Consider the following 23031-nt stretch of genomic DNA (forward strand, 5'->3'; position numbering starts at 1 on the left):
TCAGGCTGAGCAATTGCTCTGCAGAGACAGGGGGCTGAGCTAGGTGCTCCGCTGCATAGGTTGTGGAAGCCCTCGGGGCCGGGAAGGAGGGCTGGGGTCAGCCAACAGGCAGCCAAAAAGCGCAGAAGGGATTACGACATAATGTTGATTGGCTCGAACGTGAGGATGTCTCAAAATTTAGATCCTGTTTTTGCTATTGGGAATGTGGTGTGTTGCACTTGAGCACACAGCCTCCAATGAGGGTGTTGCAAAAGGTAACCGTGTTCAGGTGTGTCCACTCTGGTCTGACGAGCCATTTTCGGATTCCGGATCAATGGGGGGGGGGGGGACAAATCCAAAGCGCGGCATGAATAACTGAGGAGGCATGCCCACACGCGGTCAAAAGAGTTTTCTCTGCAGGACATCGACTTTGATTTTCAATGAAATCAGAAGAATATCATGCAGTGAGTAGCCCTAGAAGGGGGTCTGGAGCTGGTTCATTTGGCTGACATTCAACCCACCTTCAGCACTTCTTCTCAAAAGAATAGGGCCCAGGGACGGTCTGCACCAACTCAAACCATAGCTAGCCAGTCCATCGATCCAGCAAAGCTTTCTATTGTTCTCAATCGAAGATTCGGGCAAAAGGCGTATCGTGTTGAGATGAGGCATAATATGTTCTCGATTTTCGCGAGAGGAAGACTGACTCAGGTGAAGGACAAAGCCATTCTTGCTGAAATAAAAGCTGACTAGGTTCAGGAGGAAATAGATCAGTGCTCATACAGGCCACACGGATTGAAACGGATGTTTTAGGGTTACGCATTTCATTGGCGTTGGCACATTTTCTATCCTGCACTGCATAGCATGGCGTTATCTCAAAATACTACACTTTTCACCACTTGATCGATCAACCGTCAACTTGCAATCTCCAAGGGCAGATGAGAAAGAAAGCCTGCTGGAAAACTCGCAGTCTGATGTATGCCGGCGCCGCCCGCGAACCCGTCCCTCCCCCTTTTCCAACGGGAGCGGCCCCACATTCTCCGAAGCTGCCGGGGAGCCTCCCGGAGAAGCCATGAAATCAATACATGTTCTTTGGTATTTGTATGCACACCTTCGGAGGGGGAAGATCAGTCCCATTCGATACAAAAATTGCTTCGGTGCGTACTGCGGGGAATGCCAGCCGATTGATTCTCGAAGCCTTGTGTCGGATGCTGCTGCCTGCTCAGCCCCCCACGGCATGTCCGACAAGGGACTGAACAGGCCTGGAAGTCCTGCTGCATGTAAGACAGCCTGCATCACACGGGAAGCAGGCTGCGCCCCATAATTGAGTCCCATCATACGACGCAGCCAATCATGCATATAAGACCCAATGCCTCAGCTGTCCATAATAGCAGCATACAGGCAAGACGGGGTCACACCGCAGCCTGTGCTGCTGAGGATGCCTCAATATCCCGTGGGAGTTCAGAACGCCTCGAGCTGCACACGGGCGGTGAGTCGACCCCAGGCAACTTGCAGTGGGTCGCCTTGTTGTCCGCCATGACTGTCGCAGTTTGGCCCTTTAGACCCAACCATCCATCGGAAGTGAGTGTAACGTGGCAAGCGGAAACCGACGGTGACCAATCAGGACTTTTTACACTTTGCCTGGCTCCAGATCTCCCGACCTCGCGTCACCCTTCAGGCGGCAGCTGCCGGTGAGTGACCCTTGCGACCTACGCGTGGTCGCGAGGCTTCCTCTCTATGACTGCGCGACCCCAGCGATTGCTTCTTGTGACGGTTCCCATATTAAGAGTCCCTCGACGCGGGCCTCTTTCTACTATCTTGGGTGAAAAGTCCCTCATTACTAGCGCATTCGAATCCACAAGCCAAACAGTACTCAACTTTCAACTGCGTTGTCAAAAACGAAACCATCTCCAATATTGAAGCGTTGACAGACCGCTGCACCCCACGGGCTGTACCATACATACCAGCAGCCGCAAATGCCGAGCTCAGATGCAGGTTCTACGTCTTCTATCGAAGAAGAGCTTCACGTACAAAGGATACACTCCAAACATGTGTCAAGCCCTCGCCATCTTTCCGCAATGTTGAAGCAGAAGTACGGTGACGTCAGCTACCGAGTGGAAATGCGGCACAACTTTTACTCAATCAAGTCCGAGAAACCCATAGACATTGTAAGCCTCCAGAAACCCATCACTCTCCCGAAATGATGTCTGACCTGACCCATAGGCACTTCTTCGAGGCTAGTCCACAGCATACGATCCTTACGAGGACGAAGAGCTGAATGAATTCACGACACATCCAACAATGGACCAAGGCGTTTAAACCTGCGTTTCTCTCTTTATTTCAAGTTCTTAGTCATTTTGATTGGGTTCCGATTAGGCGTTTCATGAATTAGGAGGGGATGATTCACCTTGGATGATTGGTTCATGCACTTATTCAGAGGAGCCAACAAGTACGAGGCGTTTTATGAAAGAAGATACCCTACCACTACGCAGAGACTGAGTCAATGACGGAGCTCTGCAAATGGCTTTTTTTCTTTTTTGTGGGGAGGGGGGTTGGGGCGCGATGTATAGAGAAAGATCACTCAGTAACTGGGGAAGATGCGATCAATGATCACACGGGTAGGCGGACAAGATACTGAAAGGTTTCGCCGAGCTGGAGGGCTAGATTAGCACGAGAATTGAGAGCAATTTCTGCCTGTGCCAGGTCCTTAAACTGCTGGTAGATTGTATGTCTCATGCACCCAATGCTCTGACATACGCGCACTAGCTACCTACTAGGTAGAAAACATAGTGTAGACATCTGAAGGGTTGAACAGCATCTCGAGATGTTTAAACACAGGCGTAGGTAGAGCTTTACATCATGGCTGAATGACAGTAAGACGCATGTAACGCCGGGCTTCTCTCGACATGCAAGAATTACTACCGGAACTTATCACAATATAGGAATAACGGCATCGTCTCGATTACCGGGCGCCAGTAACCGTAGGCTAGACTAGTCTTCACACGCGGTAAACAGAAAGCTCATTTTCCTCCCCGAGCTGTTGTCTTGCTCTCCACGCGTGCCGTCCTTTGATGAACCAATACCAGGCTAGGAACGTCATCAAAGTCACTATTCCAGCTATCACCGCGTAGATCCAGATTTTAGGGGAGACCTCTGCTTCACCCTTCTCCGAGTCCGGTTGCCAGTTGAAAAACGACATCGAAAACACGGTCTATGGACTTATGTAAGTATCCACTGATACAAGAGGTAGACGAGCGGCTTGTTGAGCCGCGAGAGATGACGTCGGGAACTTACAGCCAGAAATGTTGCAGGGAGAAAGACCATTGTCAGAAGAGCGATGGACTTCATTTGAGTACTATCCTCCTTCGTTCTAGAGGCTATTTCCATGTTGACTTTCGTGTGTGCCTAGTCAATACGCCAATCAGTAAACAGGTTCGAAGATGAAGGGTCTTTCCGAGGGTAAGTTTGGCTAAACTCACCACTTGGTTAGCTAGAGTCATTCCGTCCAAGTTCCTGTTGCAGTCCCTGATCTTTTCGTCGTACTCGTGAATAATATCCTGTAATCTCTCTTTGATTCTTCGTCCAGTGTCTCGCATGAGGCTATGGAATGCTTGTGTGGTTGGATCCTGGCTGACATCATGACTGAAATTAGTGGTGTTGAGCTCATCGGCGTGCGCGACCATCTTAGCCAATTGTTCTTTCCAATTTTCAAGACCGTTCTTCATGTGAACGATGTCTAACCAGGGATCCACTTCTCTGTCGGTACCAGGAGCTTGCTCCGAGTCTTGCCAAGGCGTGCTGTTGACACCATGCTTGGGGGCCCGAGACAGATTTGAGGCCAGTCGATGATTATTATTGAGGCCTGTAACGGTTTCCATGAGTGTGTCGCTTGCATTCCGTACCATCTTCAGGTGCCTTCGTCTCTCAAGCTCAGCAAATATGCCTGGCAAAAGGAGAGGGTGGCAGATGGCATCTTCAGAGGAACGAATCCTGCCAGCAATTTCATTCTCGATCGCTTTGTCACACCCATAAAAAATGGCGTACCAGAATTTCCTACCTGGGAACCAAGTCATTGACAGTGCTAGATCCTCAGGCCAGGAGGAAGACGAGCGACAGTTGTAGACTAGATCAAGTAAGCTTTTGCAGATAGCTAAGTACGATGTGTGGTTGTCAAACCTGAATGACATATGGAAGCTTACCGATCATGGGGGTTGAAGTGTCATTCAGCGTGAGAGGTGTACGAGAGAAAACACATGAGCGTGCTCTGTTGATGAGCTTGGCTGCGGATCCATGGACGTGGAATATGTCCAGAACGTGTGACCAAGTTTCTTCCGAAAACGGCAGCTTTGAGAGGATGGACGGATCATGATAATTCTCCTTGTCATCGCTCTCCTCCGCAACCCGACTTGCTAGACTGGCAACTATCCTTAGCTTACTTCTTGATAGACACCTCAGCAACATACATCGCAGAACCGCCGCAATGTCCACTTCTCATTGCAGCCTTCCTTTCCTATATTTGTGGTTAACGATATCCCCTTGCAGTGGTACTGGGGCTGCTACCAATTCAAAAATACGTTTCCACTCGTCCTCAGTCATGACATGTTCAGATCGGATTGTCTACATAGGAATTAGTAGAGTAGAATACACGTCGCCGAATACTACGCACCTGCGTTGCCACATCTTGTGGTACTTGAAGTACCCGGCACCGTTGAGGCTGGTACTCGAAGGTAGCAAGGTCTGCGACACTCATATGGGTGTTCTTTCGAATCCAATCCATTTCAAATGTCGCGAATGGTCAAGTAAGATTCGTGTTCGTTTTCACAATATGAGATCTTCGTGGATGTTCTCACCTTTGGTCGGGCAACTGAGATTCGTTTTCCGTACTAGCTGGCGTTCGTCAAGCAGTCAAGAAAGTGGGCCTGTGGGCGTCAAGGCGGTGATGATTACATATTGCAGGCTGTCTGACGGATGACGGGCGCGACAGTACTATATGGCACATGCTGGACTTCAGTCATGCGTCAGGTTGCATCCTTGGATAGACCAGGCAACCAATCTTGGGATACCAATCCAGCCAACCTCCGTAATGTGACCGGATTCAGGCAGGCTCCGGCGCTGATGGCTGCCCCTTCTCGCCCTGACGTGCCTCAGCGAGAACCGGTATGTTGCTCGACCAACAATAGCGAAGCCTGAGTCATCACATGAACACGGATTTTGGACCGTGCAGCTAGGATGTCGCACAATTTGGCATAAGAACTGTTATCATAATGCATTTCATGTGATTCGAGCCTCAAATGCAACTTTTGGAGGCTTCATGATGGCACCTTGTATACTACACTTTTAGATTGAGAGGATGAGGAATGAAGCGCCTTGCAATCTGCGACGACCGCATTGCCGGGTTAATCATAAAACAAAAGAAGCCTTTGCCATCCCTTGTCTGAATTGTTTTTCCACTTTTTCTCTAAAGGTTGTGCTCAGCCCCAATAGTCCTGATTCACCGCCTCCATCATTGTGTCAGGCACGCAGCTATTACGCCAAGAATTCGTTCGTTCGTTTTTCTGCTGATGAAACAACGCCATGCCATCCCGATCCAAGTTGGCCTTGATCGAGCAACAGGTGGCCATTGATTATCAGAAGAAAGATCTTCTCAAACAAGAGCTCGATCAGATCTTCGGGGCAGGCAGATATCGCATCAACGGGGTAGATATACAATCATCCCCAGTCGCAGTGATTTTGAACTGACTTTCTCAGATAAGGTTAGACTACTTCCATCTCTCGGTTCCGCGAAAGCTTCAAAGGGTAAAGCACTCGCATGGTTCTCTGTAGCACATCCGGTGGACACCGCTGACAGCGAATAGAAAGAGATCGATGCAATCAACTCGCGAATGTCCCACTACAAGACCCAATGGGAAGGAGAATAACATGATTGACGGGACGGCCCGAAACGGGGGCGCCATGGGGTACTTAGACTACTGCGATAGAAGGTTTACCCGGCGCAAGCTCCAGTCAAACATTTTGGAAATTCGCAATAAATTCCGTTTCCCACTTTCGCGATTACAGCATGATCTCCATTGGACGGTTTGCCGTCCTGGATGATGATGATACAGCATGTGCCTGGTCTGTCGCCTAAGCTATCAACTGGCATCGAAATTCTACCTCACAAATCAGCCATCATTTTGGGCCTTTCCCGCACTCTTGCAAGCACACAACCCAATAAAACATAGTCCAAGTGGCCTTGCGATAGTATTTGAGCATCGAAACTGTGTGCACCTGAACGTATTGCCAAAGAAAGCGGGGATTGACTTTTCCGACTCGTGTCTGGGGCTTCCAAGCCTTGGAATTCCTTGGAGACAGACTTCGGGCTCCGAACGGCAGTCAAGTAGCAGCTGCTGAAGCCTTCCGACGACTTCAAAACAGCTAACGCGATGTCTTTTCTCCACCACCAGCATTTTACGTTGTATGAAATCCACAAAATTGTGTATATACTCCGAACAATTCGGATGCCGATGTATACTTTCAATCCACTTCACGCAGGCTTTCAGTCAGTCTCGTTCCACCAATAGTCGTTACAACGCACCAGCGAGGATGACACCCATTAACTGACCTTGATGACACAACGCTTTAAAACAGCTTTTTCGGACTTCTCTGCCTTTTCCAACTTGAAGAAAGTATCTTCTGGTATCCAGTCGTCGTCTTCTGGCTTGGCGTCTTCAGCTAGTCGCTCTTTTGACTGTCGATCGATCTCGGACCAACCCATCAAAAACCAAGTGACGAACTCAAGATATAAACACCCAAGAGTCCATATGTCGTAGTGCTGGTTGATACTTGATCGTAGATCGATTTCAGGGGCTCGGTAGGTGTTAGAAAACCCTGCTGTTCTTCGTGAATTTGTCTCTGAGATTGAACCTCTGCTGTGGAATTTGGTTAGTCCGAAGTCAGATATCTTGAGTATTCCGTAACCTGAACTGTTATTTTCGTTGAACCAAAGGATGTTTTCCGGCTTGATATCTCCGTGTCTTCCGAATCTTGGTCTGTTTGAGGGATTTTCTTTTGATTTGGATCGGCTTCTCGAGGCCGGTTTGGCCCTCAGTGCCAAGGCTCTAGTACTTAGGTGCCATTTGGTCATTTTGATCTCCTCCGTCGTCTGATAGTTATGAATCTGCAGTAGACCTGAGGCAAGACAGTAGCAGGCCTCGGCCATCCACATTACTCTGCCGAAGACGACTGAATCGTCTGTTGGGGGGTCATGTTTCTTCCAAAAGTCTGCCAGATTTCCATCTGCCCATGGGAACAGAAGGCAATAATCCTCTTGAAAATGATAGATTGCCAAGAGCTGGATAAGATTCGAGTTGCTCCGGCTGCTGAAGCGTTTGAGTGCGTCCACGTCTCTGTCAAATTGCTTTTTGTCCTTGGATTAAAGCTTCTTGACGGCGAAGTACGGATTCGATCTCTAGTGCGGTCCAATTGAGCTATTGTTCCTCGGAAGTAGGGGTCTCTCTTGTTTTAACGTACCTGGGAGAATTTGAAGTTATGGTGGGACTCGTGTATCTTGACTTTCTTCACTCCACTCTGACCTCCCTCGTCCAATGTGAGCCCCTCCTTCGTCCAGGGCATGACTGTTTTCGGGGAAAGCACATAAAACTGAACTTTCTCCCGGGCATCATCGGTTGTCGAGAAGTAGGGCGCAAGCAATTTCCACTGCCAATCATTGAATGCGTCAAGTTTAAACGGTGACCACGTTTCAAAGCACATGAACGTCTTTGATGTATGGGTGCTTTTGAGGTGGCCATAAGTGCTGGTAGTCTCCAGAGGAAGATCAATATCACCGAGTCCGGCGGCCCTGAGATGAAGAAAGCTGTCTAGCTGGTCGATCATGATGAGCAAGGCAAATAATCGTAGGCCAGGTGTGAATTTGAGGTGTTTTGCTTTAACGCCCCTGCTGCAATTGCTGTCGCAGACGAAGCTAGCGCAATCAGCGAGCTCTGAACCGGAAAGTTTAGGGAACTCTGTGGCTAGTTCCTGTAGAACCACTGTTGTTGTAATCAATTGCTCCAGCTTTGAGAGAGGAAGAAATCGTTTACTGTCCTTCGATGCAACCATGGCCTCAAATAAGGCGGTTTGCAGGGCAAATCGCTTGTTCCGAGCTTTCGTTATGGCTATCTCTCGATGCGCCGCAAGTCCCAGCAGAATTTCATCCTTGTCAGCTGGCCAGTGTTGAAGCTTGTCTCCTGAAATCTCCGCTGCCTCATTGTTGAGGTGCCATTGGTTGATCCCATAGTCGTCGCAGACACTGGTAGTGACTGGAGATTGGGGTGGAAGGAGGCTGAATCGTATCTGAGCCCACTGTGAAAATGGGACGGTGACATTGAAGAGCTTTTCCCAAGTGGCAGACGCGAATCTAGCAAGTCGACCATCTTGATTCTGAGAAGATTCGTGCCGATCGGGGGCATTGGCGAAGTCAGACTGGCCGTAGATGGCACTAATTGCTGGGTCATGTGATGAGTTTCTTGCTCGGCTCTCTGGGCCTTCTATTATTGCTTGCTGGAGAGTGGTTAGGTCACGGCAAGATGACTACCAAAGTCATGAAATGGGCAATACATACCACCTGGGGAAGCCAAGATTGCGAGGCACTTCTAGTGCCGTCGTCAACGGCACGATCTATGTTGGCGGGGCTCATTTGGCACACAATTCAACCTTCGCAATTGCAATTGTTAAGATAACTAAGGGACCCTTTTGCTTTCAATTTGGCTCTCTACCCAATCCCCTTCAGTCTGGAATTATGCACAACTTAAATGACATTTGAATTGCCCTCTGATAGCCTTGCCACCATGAAATGAAGGGATCACCCACAGTTGAGGACGGTAGAGGGGGCGCCACCAATTGGAAGTGGATGAGCTTTTGGAGGACTTGATCACTCGCATAACCGGTTGCCCTCTTCAAAATGTACGCCGCGGTGCCTTTGCTGAGAATCTTGGGGGCTTCATGTGAGGCTGAGTGGCCATTTGCACTCCAAAATGGAAGAGGGCGAGGGCTCTGCATGGCATTGGGCGGGGGGGCTTAGATGCAACCGACGTGCATCACAGACGAACTTACGCGAGTGAGCCTACATGGTATCCACTGCTTATGCCAACATCCAATTGATGATGCATCAAAGGTCAAAGTGTTGGAGTGACTGACCGGGGGGCCTTCTCGCTGAAGAGATCATTTCAGTGCCAAAGGACATGAGATGCACATTCAGTCTCTGAATACATCATCACACGCGCTGACACACTGACATTTTCACCTTACATACCTTACCTACATGCATGGTATCTCGGTTAGGCAGCCATCACTCACTAGAGCCGAACCGAGTTGGGGTTACATTCCAACCAAAGTGCAAAACGGGAACATTCTGGACAAGGCAGGCCAATGGGGTCGCACGTCAGGCACACACACCTTTGGCCCCGGTATGGAAGCTCTTCCTCCAAATAGCCATTAGAGGCTTGGGGCTGAGCTTCGGTGGATGCCGTGCACTTGTTCTGTTTGTCCCGCTCTATTCCGAGACAATGTGCAATTCCATGTGAAGCCACAATTACGCGCTGGGTGAGTATTGGCTCACCTGACCCCATTCTGACCATGCCTTCTGGGCAGTATGTTTCCTGGTGAGGCTGAGCATATCAAAGGATATGCATATCACGGCATCCCCGCACTTTGTCTGGGTTATGAGTTTTCTTTTCCTCGCGCTAGGCATCATACTACCAGGCATCACCAGCAGGTATCAATCGGTCTTTACTTCACTAGGAACTAGAAGAACCAGAGAATAATCCGCAAAACCGTGCATCATGGGATACAGGTTGGTTTCAAAATATCTTTCACCAATGTGTATCACTTCGGTTGACGAAAGTTCACATAGCTCTGCGTCAAGTGGATCCTCGCGGAATGGGGAGGGGCAGGTTTTACCCTCAAGGCTTATCGACCCTCGTAAACTTTCCGTCTTATTGAAGCAAAAGTTCGGAAGGAGAGGCACTGGTTACAAAGTTGAGGTCAGACATCCTTCTTGCTCGATGTATCGCGGGGCGTTCTAAAGAGACCACGGAACGTAGATGCGGCACAATACCTATCGAATCTACTCCCAGAGGCCACTTTCACCGGTATGGATCAACCATGCGTTGGCAGCGTGAGACTAACGGGCCTAGAATGAATTAAATGGCTGCTACTATGGTTCATGTCGATGAGACAGAGGTGTCTGAAGGGCTGGCAAACAACAGAAGCATTGTGCTCTTTGCCCTCTGCATTCGGGCTGGTGTTATGAAGGAACATCATGTCAACTCAGGTTTACTTCTTTGTACTCCTTCCTCATCTCGTTATGTCATCTGTAGAACTCAAAGGTTCCTGAGTGTTTCATCCGTCATGTTGATTATGTAAAGATTAGGAATTCTTTGCGATGATTACAGACTTCCTAGACTGAGCGGATCTTGAAGAAAGTCTGTCTGTTTGCTATACCCAAGGTCCGGCAGCAGGAAATCATTCGGCAGGAGGAAGGGCCAGCTGTAGATTACAAAACACAAGGCGCAGGTTCGCCACTTGCCATTGACAGAAAGAAGCACCGTCGTGAACATCAGTTCAGCTTTCATCCAAGAGGGAAATTTAGATTTATCATCTCTTTTGGTCAACTATGCCTCCCCCCTACCCTCAAGCACCCAGGCTGCGAAATGATGTTGAAAGCATGCCTGGGGTATACTATATCATTGAATGTTGAATGGCATGCCATTCCCTCTAGACGCCTAGATCGAGATCGTACCGTTGAGAGAATGTTGGATCAAATCTCTCCAGGAAAGCCTGCTTGACCATCATTGTTGTCGGATAGTCAAAGACGGAGTCGTTGATTTGAACTTGTCTAGCAACCTGAAATGCAAAGTTTGACACTCTCCCGGCATATTCAGGTGCGTTAAAGTCTCCAATCAGAAACAAGTATACCAAACAGAACGCAGCGTTTCGGGACTCAGAAAGATTCGGTTCTCTGGGCTGTCTCCATATTGGAGTTCGGGACTTCTTCCAACGCTTCAATTCGCCATAGATGGCTCGGAGATCCTTGCCGCCAAGAACGTCGACGCCCAAAAAGTCCAAGGTGTCGCACAGCAGGCGATATGCCTCAACATCACACGGCATGGCGGCGGAAAAAATGTTGATACCCATTTTCAATGCCATAGATGATGTGATCAAAATAAGGTATGGGGTCGTGAACGAGGTCACGGCCGGTAAGCTGCTGAAAACTGCAAAATGCGCCGAAATAGGGAAGCTTCGCGGTATCGATCTGATATGTGCTTTCACCAACACGTACATCGATAATTGAACATTCTTGAATCCGTTGTTAGTCTTCCCTTTCGATGATTTTAAGAAGGGAAAATGTTTACCTCTCCTACTTGGCCTGTCCATGGTGCGAGTGGACTTCTGCAGATGCATAGGAGGGTATTCTGATCTGTTTCAATGAGGATAGATTTGCAACATCCCGCATGAGTGATTGAAAATTGACATGCTCTTCTATATATCTTATTCCGAAAGTCACGTCGCAGAGTGGCGGCGGGCCTCCCGCAGAAGCTTTCAGCACAGTGCAGCATTTCATCATAGTTTTTACCTTATCCTGGGACGCAACTCAAACGCCTTATGATCATCACATCAAAAAGCAGCCGCTTTCTTTAAATATTTTGCTTGTGAGATCAAACAGAGCACTTTTCTTCAATTGTGGCGATACGTTCACAACTGTGGTCGGTGGCAAGTGGCCCGAGTTGAAGAAAGCTCTCAAGTCGTAAGCGTTATCTTATTACTTATTAAACTCTACACACGAAGTTGTTGCGTGCAACTGAACTTGTCTTTTCGTCATCGATGCTCAAATTGCATCAAAGTCTCTACCACTCCTTCGGGATGGGCGCAGGTCGCTCATCGTCCGGAACTCTCAACCCAAGTCCTTCCAAAACCTTATCTTGCATAGGCTTGAGGTAGAGAATGACGTGGTTATATCTCCAACCAATGACCGGAACCATGGCACCAACCATCGCATCAAGAACAAAGTGATTCGCCGTCGCAACGATCGTCAGGAACATGGCCATGGGCCACAGGGGCGCGATGAGGCGGAGCGGGCGGTGGGGCGAGAAGCGGCAGATGGACCATGCGAGGAACAGAGCCGTACCGCAGTGAAGACTCGGCATAGCCGCAATCGTGAGCTGGAACTTGTTGTGAGTCCACGCGTTCCCTCCTCCCTGTGCACTGTGCAGAATGTCGATGAATCCGTATTCGGCCGGCAGCAGTCGGGGCGGCATGCAGCGCCACGAGGTGACGATGAAGAAGGCGACGACGTTGTCCATGGCGATCGTTCGGCGGATTCGTTGGAACGTGCTCGGCGGCAGGAAGGAGTACGTGTAAATGATGAAGCAGATGCCGAGACTGATGTGTGAGTAATAGACCTTGGCCAGGATGGGCATCAGCCATGGCACGCTGTTGAGGACATATTGCTGGACGCCGAGCTCGATGTCGAAACCGAAGAACCTCTCGAAGTGCAGGATGCTGATAGCATGGTCACGGGCGCGGTTGAAGACAGCTTCGTTGCCGGCTATCATGCGTGCCGAGAATGCACGGAGGAGTTGGTAGACCCTGGTGGTGGAAGTAGAGTTAGACCCCTGATCCGCACGGTACCACACCAACAAGAAACAGGACGAGACGAGAAAAAGAAAACTTCAGGGACGTTGTACTTACCAGTATGTCAAGTTCCAATACCAAATCTCTGAAAGGAAGGGGAATGTTCTGTAGAACCGAACGAGGAGGTTGCTGTTGACGCGGGACTCCTCCGCCGCCTCCACGCGCATCCCCGGCTTGAGGAGCGGAGAGGTGGGGCGAGACGACGAATCCTCCGACCCACGCTCGCAGGCGTCTACGTCATCGTCATACTCCGGTCTGTGGCGGTTGATGAGGGTGCCTATGGTGAACGCAAAGACAATGACTGGAGAGAACACGGGTCAGAGTTTGAACGAGATCATACTAAGCATTTGCGCCAGTCTTCGAGAAGAAGTGATGTTTGTCTTGATGGAACTTACATGCCGGCTCGACCACGTTCTTCAGGGCTGGGATCGACGAAGCCATGGTCGCAGTCTAACCCAATGAAAAAAATGGAGAGAAGAAAGTCAACGGGGAAATCTGGAGCGTCCCGAAGGGTATCACAACATCCGTCTTGATGTGAAGAAGGGAACCGGTGCTGTCTCTCTCCAAAGGAGACAGGGAAAGGAGTGAATGATAATCGATTAATACTTGTAAAATGCCAAAAACCTCCCAGAGACTCGTAACCACCTGGGGAAGAAAGGAGAGGGATGACGAGGCTAATAAGAATCCCAGGGCACAGCTGCTGCCTCCGGGCGGAACAAACCCACTCGCGGGCGCGGACGCGCCCCAGTATCCAGCATGAAAAGCAGCATCGGGGCCAAGCATTGTCAGATCGGCGTCCAGGCGTTGTTGGGATTTCTATTTTTCCCCATCAGCCTTGGACGACACACGTGCGGGTGCGACCACACGGAGCCGTCTGATAGGGGGTTGCCAAGGGGGCTGTAGCAAAGAAGGAGCGGCGGGGACTGGAGACACGACTGACATCCCGGGCGTTGACTGGTCTCGGCATGTTGGCGGTACTGGAGGAAGGAGGGCACGCGACCTAGGGGGATCCCAAGCCGTTGCGCCGCCCATCGAACGCGTGTGTGATGCGTGTGATTGCGTCTGTACCTCGCAGTATCAAACCCAGTTTTGATTCCGCTCCTTGCTGCGCCCGGTCTCCACGTAGGACCACCTGTAATCAGCATGAACTGACGGTGGGAGACACGTCGGAGGAACACTGAATAAGGGATGTGGGAGCAGTAGTCGCAAAGAGGAAAAAAAGAATAATCCATTATTTACTGTGGAACCGTTCATCCCCAGTTCCGTTTCGTCTTCCACATGTCGATTGGATGTTGGCGGAGCCACTTCCTGAGGTTTTCTCGGCAGCCGGAAGTACCGGATCATTGACAGGGGTGATTTGTCGGGTGCCAAGTCGCGCCCGACAAAAATACAGTAATCCGTTAAATTAGAGTATCAGAAACAACAGAGCACCTCGCACCTCGCACCTCGCTCTTGATCCACTCGCGGAGTGTTGTATCCTCAGGCTATGGGACGGAAGGTGGAACTCATCCGTCACCTCGTTAGGTGATTTGTCGGTACGGTTTGGCTACGCTGTCAATGTTCGACGTGCAGAAACTCAATCGTTGTTTTATTCTGCCTGAACTATGCGCGTGTCGAGTCATGCCTCTAACGGCTCTAATGATCCAGGAATAGGAGACTTGCGGGAACCTGCGCTTTCACGTCGGGCCACCCAATTACAACATCAGACCAAAGAGGCGTTCGAGCACCGCGCGCAAACTAAGAAGGACAAAACCGTCCGCTGTCAGATCTGGTTCTTTCTGTACAACAGGGAACAAGCCCTTTCCCCAGTCTGCAAATACCAATGCCAAAAAAGGCAAACCGTTGTCCTCGCAGTACAAAACGTCAGGCAAGGTCCGAGGGACGAACAAGGCTCTGCCAGAGAATAAGCTGCAGGATCGGCAGCTAAGATCAGAGCTTGATACGCCGCCACCCTTGGCACTAGCGAGGCCAGCGCATCACTTCAAGCAGTTTTTTTGAGGACAGGCATCTTGGCTGTGAGCGCCTGTTATGCAATCGATGAGGCGAGGAGGATTTGCTGATGTGAGAATGCCATGATTATTCCTGATAAGGCAGATTATCGTGTGCAGGGCGGCAACGGCTAGCGCTGAGAACGGCAGTTGGACGCCTCAAAATTGATGGACGGGAAATTCCATGTCACCGCTGCCTTGTGGATGCTGTCACGATGATGGATCGGGCCATTCCAGGGGCGGCAGCACTTACGGAGGAGCATCCTGTCCCGATGAGGATCGGGTATCGGACTGTCTATTGCTTGTTACGAGGTTCCCGAACTCCATTGGGCCGTCGGGGCGACAAGATTAGGGGGGCAAGATATCGGCGCCCGGAGTCTTAACTCCCCGGCCTCGGCCGAGGTTCCAGGGTGACGGTAGTCAAGTTGCAACCCGGCGGGACATTCACATCTCTTAAAGCAATTACACCTTGGACAGAGAGGCTTGGCAACGGTCTGTGTTCCCACTTGGAGCAAAGCATGCCATTGTCAATACGCGGCAAGAGGTCCATATGAAGTGAACCCGCGGTTACGCTAACGACATGCATTCCGTCACCATCGCCGCGAAGGACATTCTAGACCTTCCGGATACGCCGGAACAAGTTGGAAAACACCAGAATCGACATCTAGAGTTCACCGGCGTCTTCCTCAATCTCCGTACAGTCGAATCTCTCGGCGCCATTAACGTTCTTGCACAGCCATTTATCGAGGACGGCCTCCTGCGACGCGGGATGGACAGTGAAGTTCTCGACAGTCAGGTTGGTGCACCCGCCAGCTGCGGCGCTGCACCGGAAAAAGCCCGAGCTGGGCACGTCGTCGGTGATGGTCCCGCTGAAGTCCTTCCAGACGACATCTGAGATGTGGAAGGTCGATGAGTCGCAGGACTCACCCGCGTGGCCGGAGAAGGACTCACACTGAGTGATAAAGAGCGGCTCTCCACGGGTGCCGTCGAGCTTGATATCCTCCAGCACGATGTTACGAGCGTAACCCGTTCCGCCGCCTCCGCCGTTTGGCGGGTATCCGATCTGGATGCCGGTCCAGGTTTTGAAGTAGCAGCCACGGAGAGTGTCGTGCAAGGTCACGTTCCTCGCGAGAAAGTTCTCAATGTACTCGAACTGGCCAATAAACTGACCGATCGAGCCCATGGCGATGCCTGTGCTGCCGAAGAACTCGCTGTCGTAGATGAAGATGTTGCTCGAATTCGCCTTCAGGGCGATCGCGTCGTCACCGTTCACCACTACCCAGCGGCGGAAAATGATGTTATCCGAGTACATCGTATCCGCTCCATCAGTGTTGAGTGAGTTGTTTTCCGTTGAGGACGTGCTGTTGACGTAAATGTCCTCAAACACAAGGTTCTGTGAGTACATAATGTTCATAGTCCACATCTGACTTTGGACAAAGCGCAGGCCCTTGACAACCGAGTTCGAGAAGCCACGGAAGTTGATGTTCATCGGACGATGGGGCATGTTGGAGCCGCCCGCGTTGAGGTCATACCAGACCTGACCGTTGCCGTCAAAGGTGCCGACGCCGTGGCCCTCCCAGACCACGCGGTCCCCGCCAAAGTGCCAGACCGTGCTCTGGTTCTGAAAGTCCACGGGCATCGACACCGAGAGCCAGTACGTCGTGTCATTGCTCCAGAGGAGCCTGCCGCGCTGGTCAATCACTACATCCTCGAGGTCCTCGGTGATCATGGGCGAGTTGATGTGGTAGATCGGGCCGGGAAGAACAATGATGCTCTTGGATCGGCACTTGTCGTTGAGCGCGTCGAGCAGCGCCGGCGCGTCGTCGCCGCCGTCTGCGGCTGGCTCGAGGTAGCAGAGGCTCCGGCCCTCCTTCTCTGCCCTCTCCACCCAATCGCTCTCGCTGGGCACGTCTGGGTCGGCCTCAGCTAGCTGGGCGGTGGCTGAGGAGAACCGTGGGACGTCGCGGCCTAGGACGAGGCCGGCCGCCAACGACGCAATGAGCGCTAAGCCACGCATGATGTGTGGTGTGTGGTCTGGAGCGGTCGGGGCCCCAATTAGATGTCGAGTAGGTATGTGAGGGAGGCTTTGCCACTCCGCGAACAGACGTTTCTTGTTTCTAATAGGTCAAAGGTAGAGGAGGGAACATGAGACGGTTCAAGAGAACGTGAGTGGCTTCGACATTTGATCGCAAGACCTTCTTTCGCGCACTACTTCGCTCGGATTAATGAAGGCTTCAAGCTCATTGAGAAAGCTGGTCTTCGTGAAACCTGGAGATGGATCATATGATGAGGATCAGGGGGTTGCGGCAGCTTGTCAGCGAATGACATAGGCCAAGTTTAGCGGGGTAAGGCGTTGGGTTCGTCCCCCTAGCGTCCGTTCCCCGCATTCATTACGTCTGTGTTCCGCATGACGCCCTGGTCTCCCGTTGCTCTCGTTCGGCACTTCACGATTTAGTGCGATGGAAGCCGCATGGTGTTGGTCTGGAAACACATTTCCTGTTGTTGGCGAGATGTGATGATAGCATCAAGCATTGCATAGTTGCAGTGAGGGGATCTCATCAGCTCATAAGGTGTTCTAATGGTTGCTGCAGCAGGTCACGAGCAAAATTAGACGTGCAGGAACGTTACATGCGAGAGCTATTCTTTCGAGTAAAGATGGGCAAGCAAGACTGCTTTCCTAGCTGTGACGCTCGCCGGGCGTCGGCCTCTGTCGCAGTGCAGGGTAATGACGCGGGCCGGCCGGCGGGGTCCGGGCCGAGTACCCACTCAGTGACAGCTTGACCATTGTTCGTGATACTACTTTCTAGTCTGGTTTCTCTGCCGTGAATCCTATGTGGTCTACCAAATGCTGTTATGTTTTTGAGCGAGTCTTACTTGATATGTCCGACTCTAGACTTTGTCCCTATTGATCCGCGAATTGAATCCAGTTAGTTGAGCAGATAAGTGAGACGCGGTTATTTTAGGCAACGTCAAAATCGATCTCGTGCTACCGAAAACAACGACTCAACTTCCATTGCCTTAGACAAATACGTCGCACCCCCGCTTGATAAACTGCCTCTTTCTAATGCAGGAAATCCGAGAAGAGACTAGCACATATCCAATAAGAAATGCCAGACTGACACAAAGGCAAAAGGTGAACAAAATCCAAATATGCGGTGATATCATAGCTTCGCCCCGGCCAGGAAACCAGTTAAAGAAGTCCGTGGAGAAGATTGTCTAATTTCAGATGCTTATATTAGCAGCTGTGACAGAATCCGAAACTCCAATTCAACTTACGGCGACAAACATGCTCGGAAGAAATATGACGGAAAATAATGAGATATTTTGGATTCGCTTCCCATCTCGTTTGGCGTCGACGGCAATTTCCAAGTTCGTCTTAGCATGAAGCTGTTGCAGAGGGTTGGTTAATAACATATCAGCAATGTCATTCACTCATGGATGCTGGCTGTTGAGCCGTTGACTTACCAGTTGTGTCGCCATGGCAACACCCTCAATTCTCATGTTGCAGTCTCGTATACTTTCTTCGTACTCACGGACAACTGATACCAGGCGGGTTCGAATCTTGCGGCTAGTGTTTGCCAGCATTTTAGTCCTTGTGTAGGCTGATGAATCAGTTGAGAAGGCCCTCGGTGGCCCGCGGGCTTGCTCCTCTTGCCTGAGTGCGATTTCGTCAAGGTGGCAAATCAACTCTCGTATCTGCTCTTTCCAGTTTGTCAATCCGTTCCGTAGAGCTGTAGTGTCGAGCCACAACGAGATGGTGTCTTCAGTTGAGGGAGGTATCGCGTCCCCCGGTGACGTCAAATCAGAAATGGTGTTCTCCAGGCTAAGGATTTGCTTCTCGACCAAATCTTTCACATGCCGGTTTCGTTCCAGTTCCACAAATATCCCTGGGAGCAAGAGTGGGTGTCTAATAGCTTCCCCTGCAAATCTAAGTCTGTTGATAACCTCCTCCTGGATCCGTGTAGTGCATCCAAATAGCATGCCAAATGTAGATTCAGATTCTACACAATGTGTAACTGAGAGTGCTAGATCGCCTTCCCACATATTAGACGATCGACAGTGGTAAACTAATCCGCGCATCAGCCATACAGTCAGCTGTAACATGAAAGGTCCGGACAAACCGAGAGAAGGAAGTGATGAGAATCTTGTTTCCACCTCAGCCGTCGAAATGACGCCTACATCAGCCCTGTTAACTACCCTTGATATGCCGCTGTGGATTGAAAGGTGCTTTGATATCAGTCGGAATGTTTCCAATGAGAACGGCAAACCTTTAATGCCTTCTGGGGGAGGAACATTGCCACTGCAATCTGGCTCGAGTGGTCGAGTCCTTCGGGGAACTAGGCTGATAATGCTCGTCAATTCCAAAACCTCCATGGCAGAGTCTTGAAATACTTACACCAGCGTCATGTTTGCTTCGGCATATTCACCGGCCGGCGGATTCTATGGTTTGGATAGTGAATACTACGCCCAGCTGTGGAAGAATATTACAGCTTACGTCAAGAATCCATTCTTTCCACTGCTCGTCATTGAGTACCCAAACCCGTGGCTCCTTGACGAAAACACAATGTCAGTAGTAGACTCTGGCCATAGAAACTTCAACCTACTGTGCTTGAAGCATTAAGTCTTATCACCGTAGCGCTGCCGGGCTCATAGCGGAAAACCTTTCGAAGGTCCACATCGCAAAGGCTAAGCGGCGAATGGTCAAGTGCCCAATCCATGGTGCACCAATATAGCGTGCGACACTGATTTGAAGGGAGGATCCAGAATATAGCACTAGGAGCGTTGGAATGCGAACTTCCACGACGAACTTGTCCTCTGTGCCTTCACCAAGGTAGGTGGCATCATGTATAGCAGGTGAAAGCATAGGCGGCATTATCTTCCCACTAGTTCGTCTTTCTACAGATGCAGATATGCCCAACAGTGAGCCAGAACATATTTACTGGCAACGACACCGAACGGGCTGCTCAGATCGCAAATATCGCATGTTATTTGTCCAATGATAAACCTACTGACTGCACAACGCCACGATCATCGCCTGAAGTAACAAGGTCACTGTTCCAATGGAAGGTCGTGAACCAGCGAAGCTTATTCGGTCATAAGAGGCTGCCTAGTATGCCTTAGAAGAAAATGCAATTGAAATTGGTTGACAGCTGCTGACTGCATGACGCAAACACGATGTATCAATCACTGAACGTCTTGGTATCTCCAATGAGGGGCCGGAGCCACCCTACAACTCAGAAGGAAACGACGCAATGATGCCCAAGAGAGGCTCAGGTCGACGAAAGGCTGCAAATGGTGAGGCGAGGGAAATGCACTATCTGGGCTGTGCACCTTGTTTACCACTGTCTTTCCAGTGAACGCGCTGTCCATGTACTCATAGGACGCAAGGGACTTTTAAGCCAGACATTGATACGGGCGTTGAGCCTCTCGCTGCCCAGAGGCAGACCAAGGCTCTTATAGAGTAAAATTATCCGCCTCCGTCAGAAGAACAATTATTTTCACTAACTCTACTTCATTCAAGCAGCCTCATTTACCTCACTGCGTCGTTCTGCTATTTGATTGATCACGCTCGCCGCTATGCAGCGACAAAAGGTCATCTTGAAGGCTCGATATCCCGACATAAGCACTCTGATCCAGAGGCTTCGCGTCATATTTCCTGATGACCCTGACATATCTTGCAAGGTAATTCAAACACTTCCCTGGTCCAGATCAGCAGAAATCCATTTTGATTGATCGCTTTTGTGTAGCATGTTCGTGGACACTACCACGTCAAGCTGCTGCGGACACTCACACAGGTTCGTGACTAAGAGGCCCTACAGACGGGGTTCAATATGCTGAAATATGCGCAGGATGAGATGAAAAGCTTGGAGATAGAGAGCCCGGACCATTACTCCGATAACCACACTCTCTCACAACAGACAGGCTGACGACGAGGCCAACAAATACCCAAAGCTAGGTGGTTGTTTATTTTGGGCAACTGCGTCGTATTACTTGGAAAGGTGTATCACAGTGCTATAGTGGGCTATCGGGAAGAACCAAAGACATCTGTTTAATTCCAAAGTTAGATACGACGCTTTTCGGGTTTGAACTAGTATCGTGATGGGACCGTAACGTTCATCATGAACGTTTGCTAAGGAACAATATCAGTAGTCGTGACTTCAATGTTATGATTATGATGAATGATAGGGATGCGTTATGTCACTAATCAACTGTCGCCGGCTCTTCCGTGGGACCACTATACGCTCGTAGAGATGCCCTATTCCGGTGTGCCACCTCCCGCGCATCATCGCTCAGTGTCACCATCACAGCTGGCTTCTCATTAACGGATTCCACCGGGAGCTCCCGCGGCGTTGGCTTTGTGCAATATTCCTCATCCACAGCGCAACGATCGACCAGACTCCTCAAGGCATGAAGGATGACCTGGCTGCTCGCTCTCTTCTGGATAGCAGATTCAACGATCAGCATTTTGTCCTCCACAAGTGCCAAAATATCGTGCGTGAATTGAGTGCAATGTTTGTGGTTGTGCAGACCTTGAAACCACTGGACCCCGTTAGTTCGCAGCAACTTGATTCAAAATCGCGACTTTCTACTCACCCGGGTGACCTTTGGCTTCACCATAGCACCTGTTCCCAAAATACTTCCATCTTTCTGCGGGAAAATCTCAACCAATTCGAAAAACTCATCAAGTTTGACAGCTGGTCCAAAAATGGTTGAGGTCGTCATGCGCCAGTCCGCAAAGTCTTCAGTGAGTTGCCAACCACCAAGCAGCCACGTGACTAATTCTGCATACACACAACCGAGCGTCCAGATGTCCCAAGAGCGCGAAACCTTTCCCCCTTGTATGGCGGACTCAGGAGGACGATAGGTAGGTGTGCAAGCGATGTCTTTACTCGGAAGATTTGAACGACTGCGTCTGCTGTTGAAAACTCCAAACCCAAAGTCAGAAATAACCAGCTTGCCTTGTGCTTGCTCGGTAGTCTTGAAAAGAAGAATGTTTTCTGGCTTGATGTCGCCGTGGCGCCCGAATTGTGGCTCATGATTCCCATCGTCGGCGTCTTGGTTGGTGTACTCATGAATGGCATTCAAGCCAGCCGTCAATCCTTCTAATTGTCGGGCTATCCAACACACAAAATCATGGTTCATGACAGGTGAAGTGACCTCCCAATACTTAAGCAAATCACACTCGGCCCAAGGCAAGAGGAAATACGAGTAATCCCCCTGGCGCCATGCGGTGAGGAGTGGAATGATATGTGGATGTGCGTTCCGCTTCTCAAACTTTCGAAGCATAAGAAGTTCCTGCTCAAAGACCGAGTCATCTGTAGCTTTGAGTTTCTTGAGAGCGAAGAATGACTGAGAAAATAATTAATAGCTTCCACAATGGATGTTTTCGTAGAGCTTACCTCTTCATCGTCCGGCGAAAACGGATGGTGTCTTGGGTGTAGCTTTACTTTAAAGACTTCACTGAATCCTCCAGTTCCGCCTCCTTCACCAGGAGATATCTTGACTTGCACCGGAAGTGGCACGCGGACGTGAAAAGTGGGATAATTTTCGGAAATGGGCTCCAGAATCGGAGCCTGAAGAGACCATTGCCAGTCGTCAAAGAGCTTGACCTTGTTGAATCCCCACCCTTTGAAGCAGCGTATGGGCTTATCCCGGTCGCAATCTCTGCGGAGGTAAGCATGTGCCTTTCTGTCATGGGAGTCGACTCTGAGTAAAGGTAGGTCGTTGTCGCTTATACCCTCTTCGGGATCTAATATCTTGTCGAGAAAATCTAGTGCATCCGCCATTGCAACGACGGCGAAAACCCGGCGGTAGGATTGGTAGGGCCTATCCGTACTCTGGCAGATAGTCGTCACCAAACGACCTATTTCAGAAATGCTCTTGCGAGGGAAGTGTGTCTCTAACTCTAATTTGACATAATCTGGACATATGAGACGTTCGAGAGCACCATGGGGGAGATATAGTACTTCTGAATGTTCGGAGAATGCCGCCTTTTCGCACTCGTCTCTCAACAAATCTCCTAGGCGCAACACGTCTGCTACTGAACTAGCAGGACTGGGTGACTGGCCTTTGGCCAGCTGAGGACTTCGTAAGCCCTTTGCATGCTTTCCACTCAGAGAACTGGCCGCTAGACTCGCTGAAGATGTTCGGACGTTCAAATCAACAGGTAGGGAGGCATTCTCGGTAGCAGCGTCGACGGGAGAGTCGACGATATGGCTCTGGACACGTTTCTTAGCACTGCACATAACGCATGCGAGGGCAGTACATACAATGTTGTCATTTTCCGATGTTCCGTCCGACGTTCCAATGATGCCCAGCGCATTGCTGTTCGCTGCTGCCTGACTTGATGAGCTTGCATTGGCACAAGGAGACATGGATTCGTGATTCGGGGACATTG

At 50.2% G+C, this 23031-nt stretch overlaps 10 protein-coding genes across 10 annotated transcripts; 4 read left to right on the top strand and 6 right to left on the bottom strand.

Annotated features, from left to right (window-relative positions):
* Window positions 1-438: 438 nt before the first annotated feature.
* Window positions 439-789, top strand: CGGC5_v012637 (uncharacterized protein; the record flags this gene model as incomplete). Its single annotated transcript, XM_032030238.1, has 3 exons — window positions 439-443; window positions 507-687; window positions 736-789. 3 exons carry the CDS (start codon window positions 439-441, stop codon window positions 787-789), a joined length of 240 nt encoding a protein of 79 aa, XP_031889957.1.
* Window positions 790-2974: 2185 nt separating this feature from the next.
* Window positions 2975-4753, bottom strand: CGGC5_v012638 (uncharacterized protein; the record flags this gene model as incomplete). Its single annotated transcript, XM_032030236.1, has 7 exons — window positions 2975-3187; window positions 3271-3381; window positions 3456-4099; window positions 4176-4390; window positions 4440-4486; window positions 4537-4593; window positions 4643-4753. The coding sequence occupies 7 exons, from the start codon at window positions 4751-4753 to the stop codon at window positions 2975-2977; spliced, it is 1398 nt and encodes a 465-aa protein (XP_031890168.1).
* Window positions 4754-5550: 797 nt separating this feature from the next.
* On the top strand, window positions 5551-5894 carry CGGC5_v012639 (uncharacterized protein; the record flags this gene model as incomplete). The annotated part of the gene is made up of 3 exons (XM_032030235.1): window positions 5551-5673; window positions 5725-5772; window positions 5832-5894. 3 exons carry the CDS (start codon window positions 5551-5553, stop codon window positions 5892-5894), a joined length of 234 nt encoding a protein of 77 aa, XP_031890167.1.
* Window positions 5895-9794: 3900 nt separating this feature from the next.
* CGGC5_v012640 (uncharacterized protein) lies at window positions 9795-10187 on the top strand (the record flags this gene model as incomplete). The annotated part of the gene is made up of 4 exons (XM_032030233.1): window positions 9795-9805; window positions 9866-9995; window positions 10056-10103; window positions 10149-10187. The coding sequence occupies 4 exons, from the start codon at window positions 9795-9797 to the stop codon at window positions 10185-10187; spliced, it is 228 nt and encodes a 75-aa protein (XP_031890165.1).
* Window positions 10188-10728: 541 nt separating this feature from the next.
* Window positions 10729-11121, bottom strand: CGGC5_v012641 (uncharacterized protein; the record flags this gene model as incomplete). Its single annotated transcript, XM_032030232.1, has 1 exon — window positions 10729-11121. One exon carries the CDS (start codon window positions 11119-11121, stop codon window positions 10729-10731), a length of 393 nt encoding a protein of 130 aa, XP_031890164.1.
* A 737-nt stretch (window positions 11122-11858) lies between these two features.
* CGGC5_v012642 (uncharacterized protein) lies at window positions 11859-13086 on the bottom strand (the record flags this gene model as incomplete). The annotated part of the gene is made up of 3 exons (XM_032030231.1): window positions 11859-12600; window positions 12703-12946; window positions 13041-13086. 3 exons carry the CDS (start codon window positions 13084-13086, stop codon window positions 11859-11861), a joined length of 1032 nt encoding a protein of 343 aa, XP_031890163.1.
* A 2211-nt stretch (window positions 13087-15297) lies between these two features.
* rgxB-1 (Alpha-L-rhamnosidase rgxB) lies at window positions 15298-16650 on the bottom strand (the record flags this gene model as incomplete). Its single annotated transcript, XM_032030230.1, has 2 exons — window positions 15298-15524; window positions 15585-16650. The coding sequence occupies 2 exons, from the start codon at window positions 16648-16650 to the stop codon at window positions 15298-15300; spliced, it is 1293 nt and encodes a 430-aa protein (XP_031889950.1).
* A 2375-nt stretch (window positions 16651-19025) lies between these two features.
* CGGC5_v012644 (uncharacterized protein) lies at window positions 19026-19351 on the bottom strand (the record flags this gene model as incomplete). The annotated part of the gene is made up of 3 exons (XM_032030229.2): window positions 19026-19073; window positions 19129-19182; window positions 19238-19351. The coding sequence occupies 3 exons, from the start codon at window positions 19349-19351 to the stop codon at window positions 19026-19028; spliced, it is 216 nt and encodes a 71-aa protein (XP_031890247.2).
* Window positions 19352-20210: 859 nt separating this feature from the next.
* Window positions 20211-20560, top strand: CGGC5_v012645 (uncharacterized protein; the record flags this gene model as incomplete). The annotated part of the gene is made up of 3 exons (XM_032030227.1): window positions 20211-20315; window positions 20381-20428; window positions 20483-20560. The coding sequence occupies 3 exons, from the start codon at window positions 20211-20213 to the stop codon at window positions 20558-20560; spliced, it is 231 nt and encodes a 76-aa protein (XP_031890248.1).
* A 443-nt stretch (window positions 20561-21003) lies between these two features.
* On the bottom strand, window positions 21004-23029 carry Cdkl4 (Cyclin-dependent kinase-like 4; the record flags this gene model as incomplete). Its single annotated transcript, XM_066152726.1, has 5 exons — window positions 21004-21071; window positions 21164-21173; window positions 21228-21983; window positions 22034-22852; window positions 22904-23029. 5 exons carry the CDS (start codon window positions 23027-23029, stop codon window positions 21004-21006), a joined length of 1779 nt encoding a protein of 592 aa, XP_066007917.1.
* Window positions 23030-23031: the final 2 nt, after the last annotated feature.

The sequence above is a fragment of the Colletotrichum fructicola genome (genome assembly GCF_000319635.2).
Source record: "Colletotrichum fructicola Nara gc5 chromosome Unknown KSG_Nara_v1_contig07, whole genome shotgun sequence".
In the NCBI taxonomy this organism is placed as follows: Eukaryota; Fungi; Ascomycota; class Sordariomycetes; order Glomerellales; family Glomerellaceae; genus Colletotrichum; species Colletotrichum fructicola.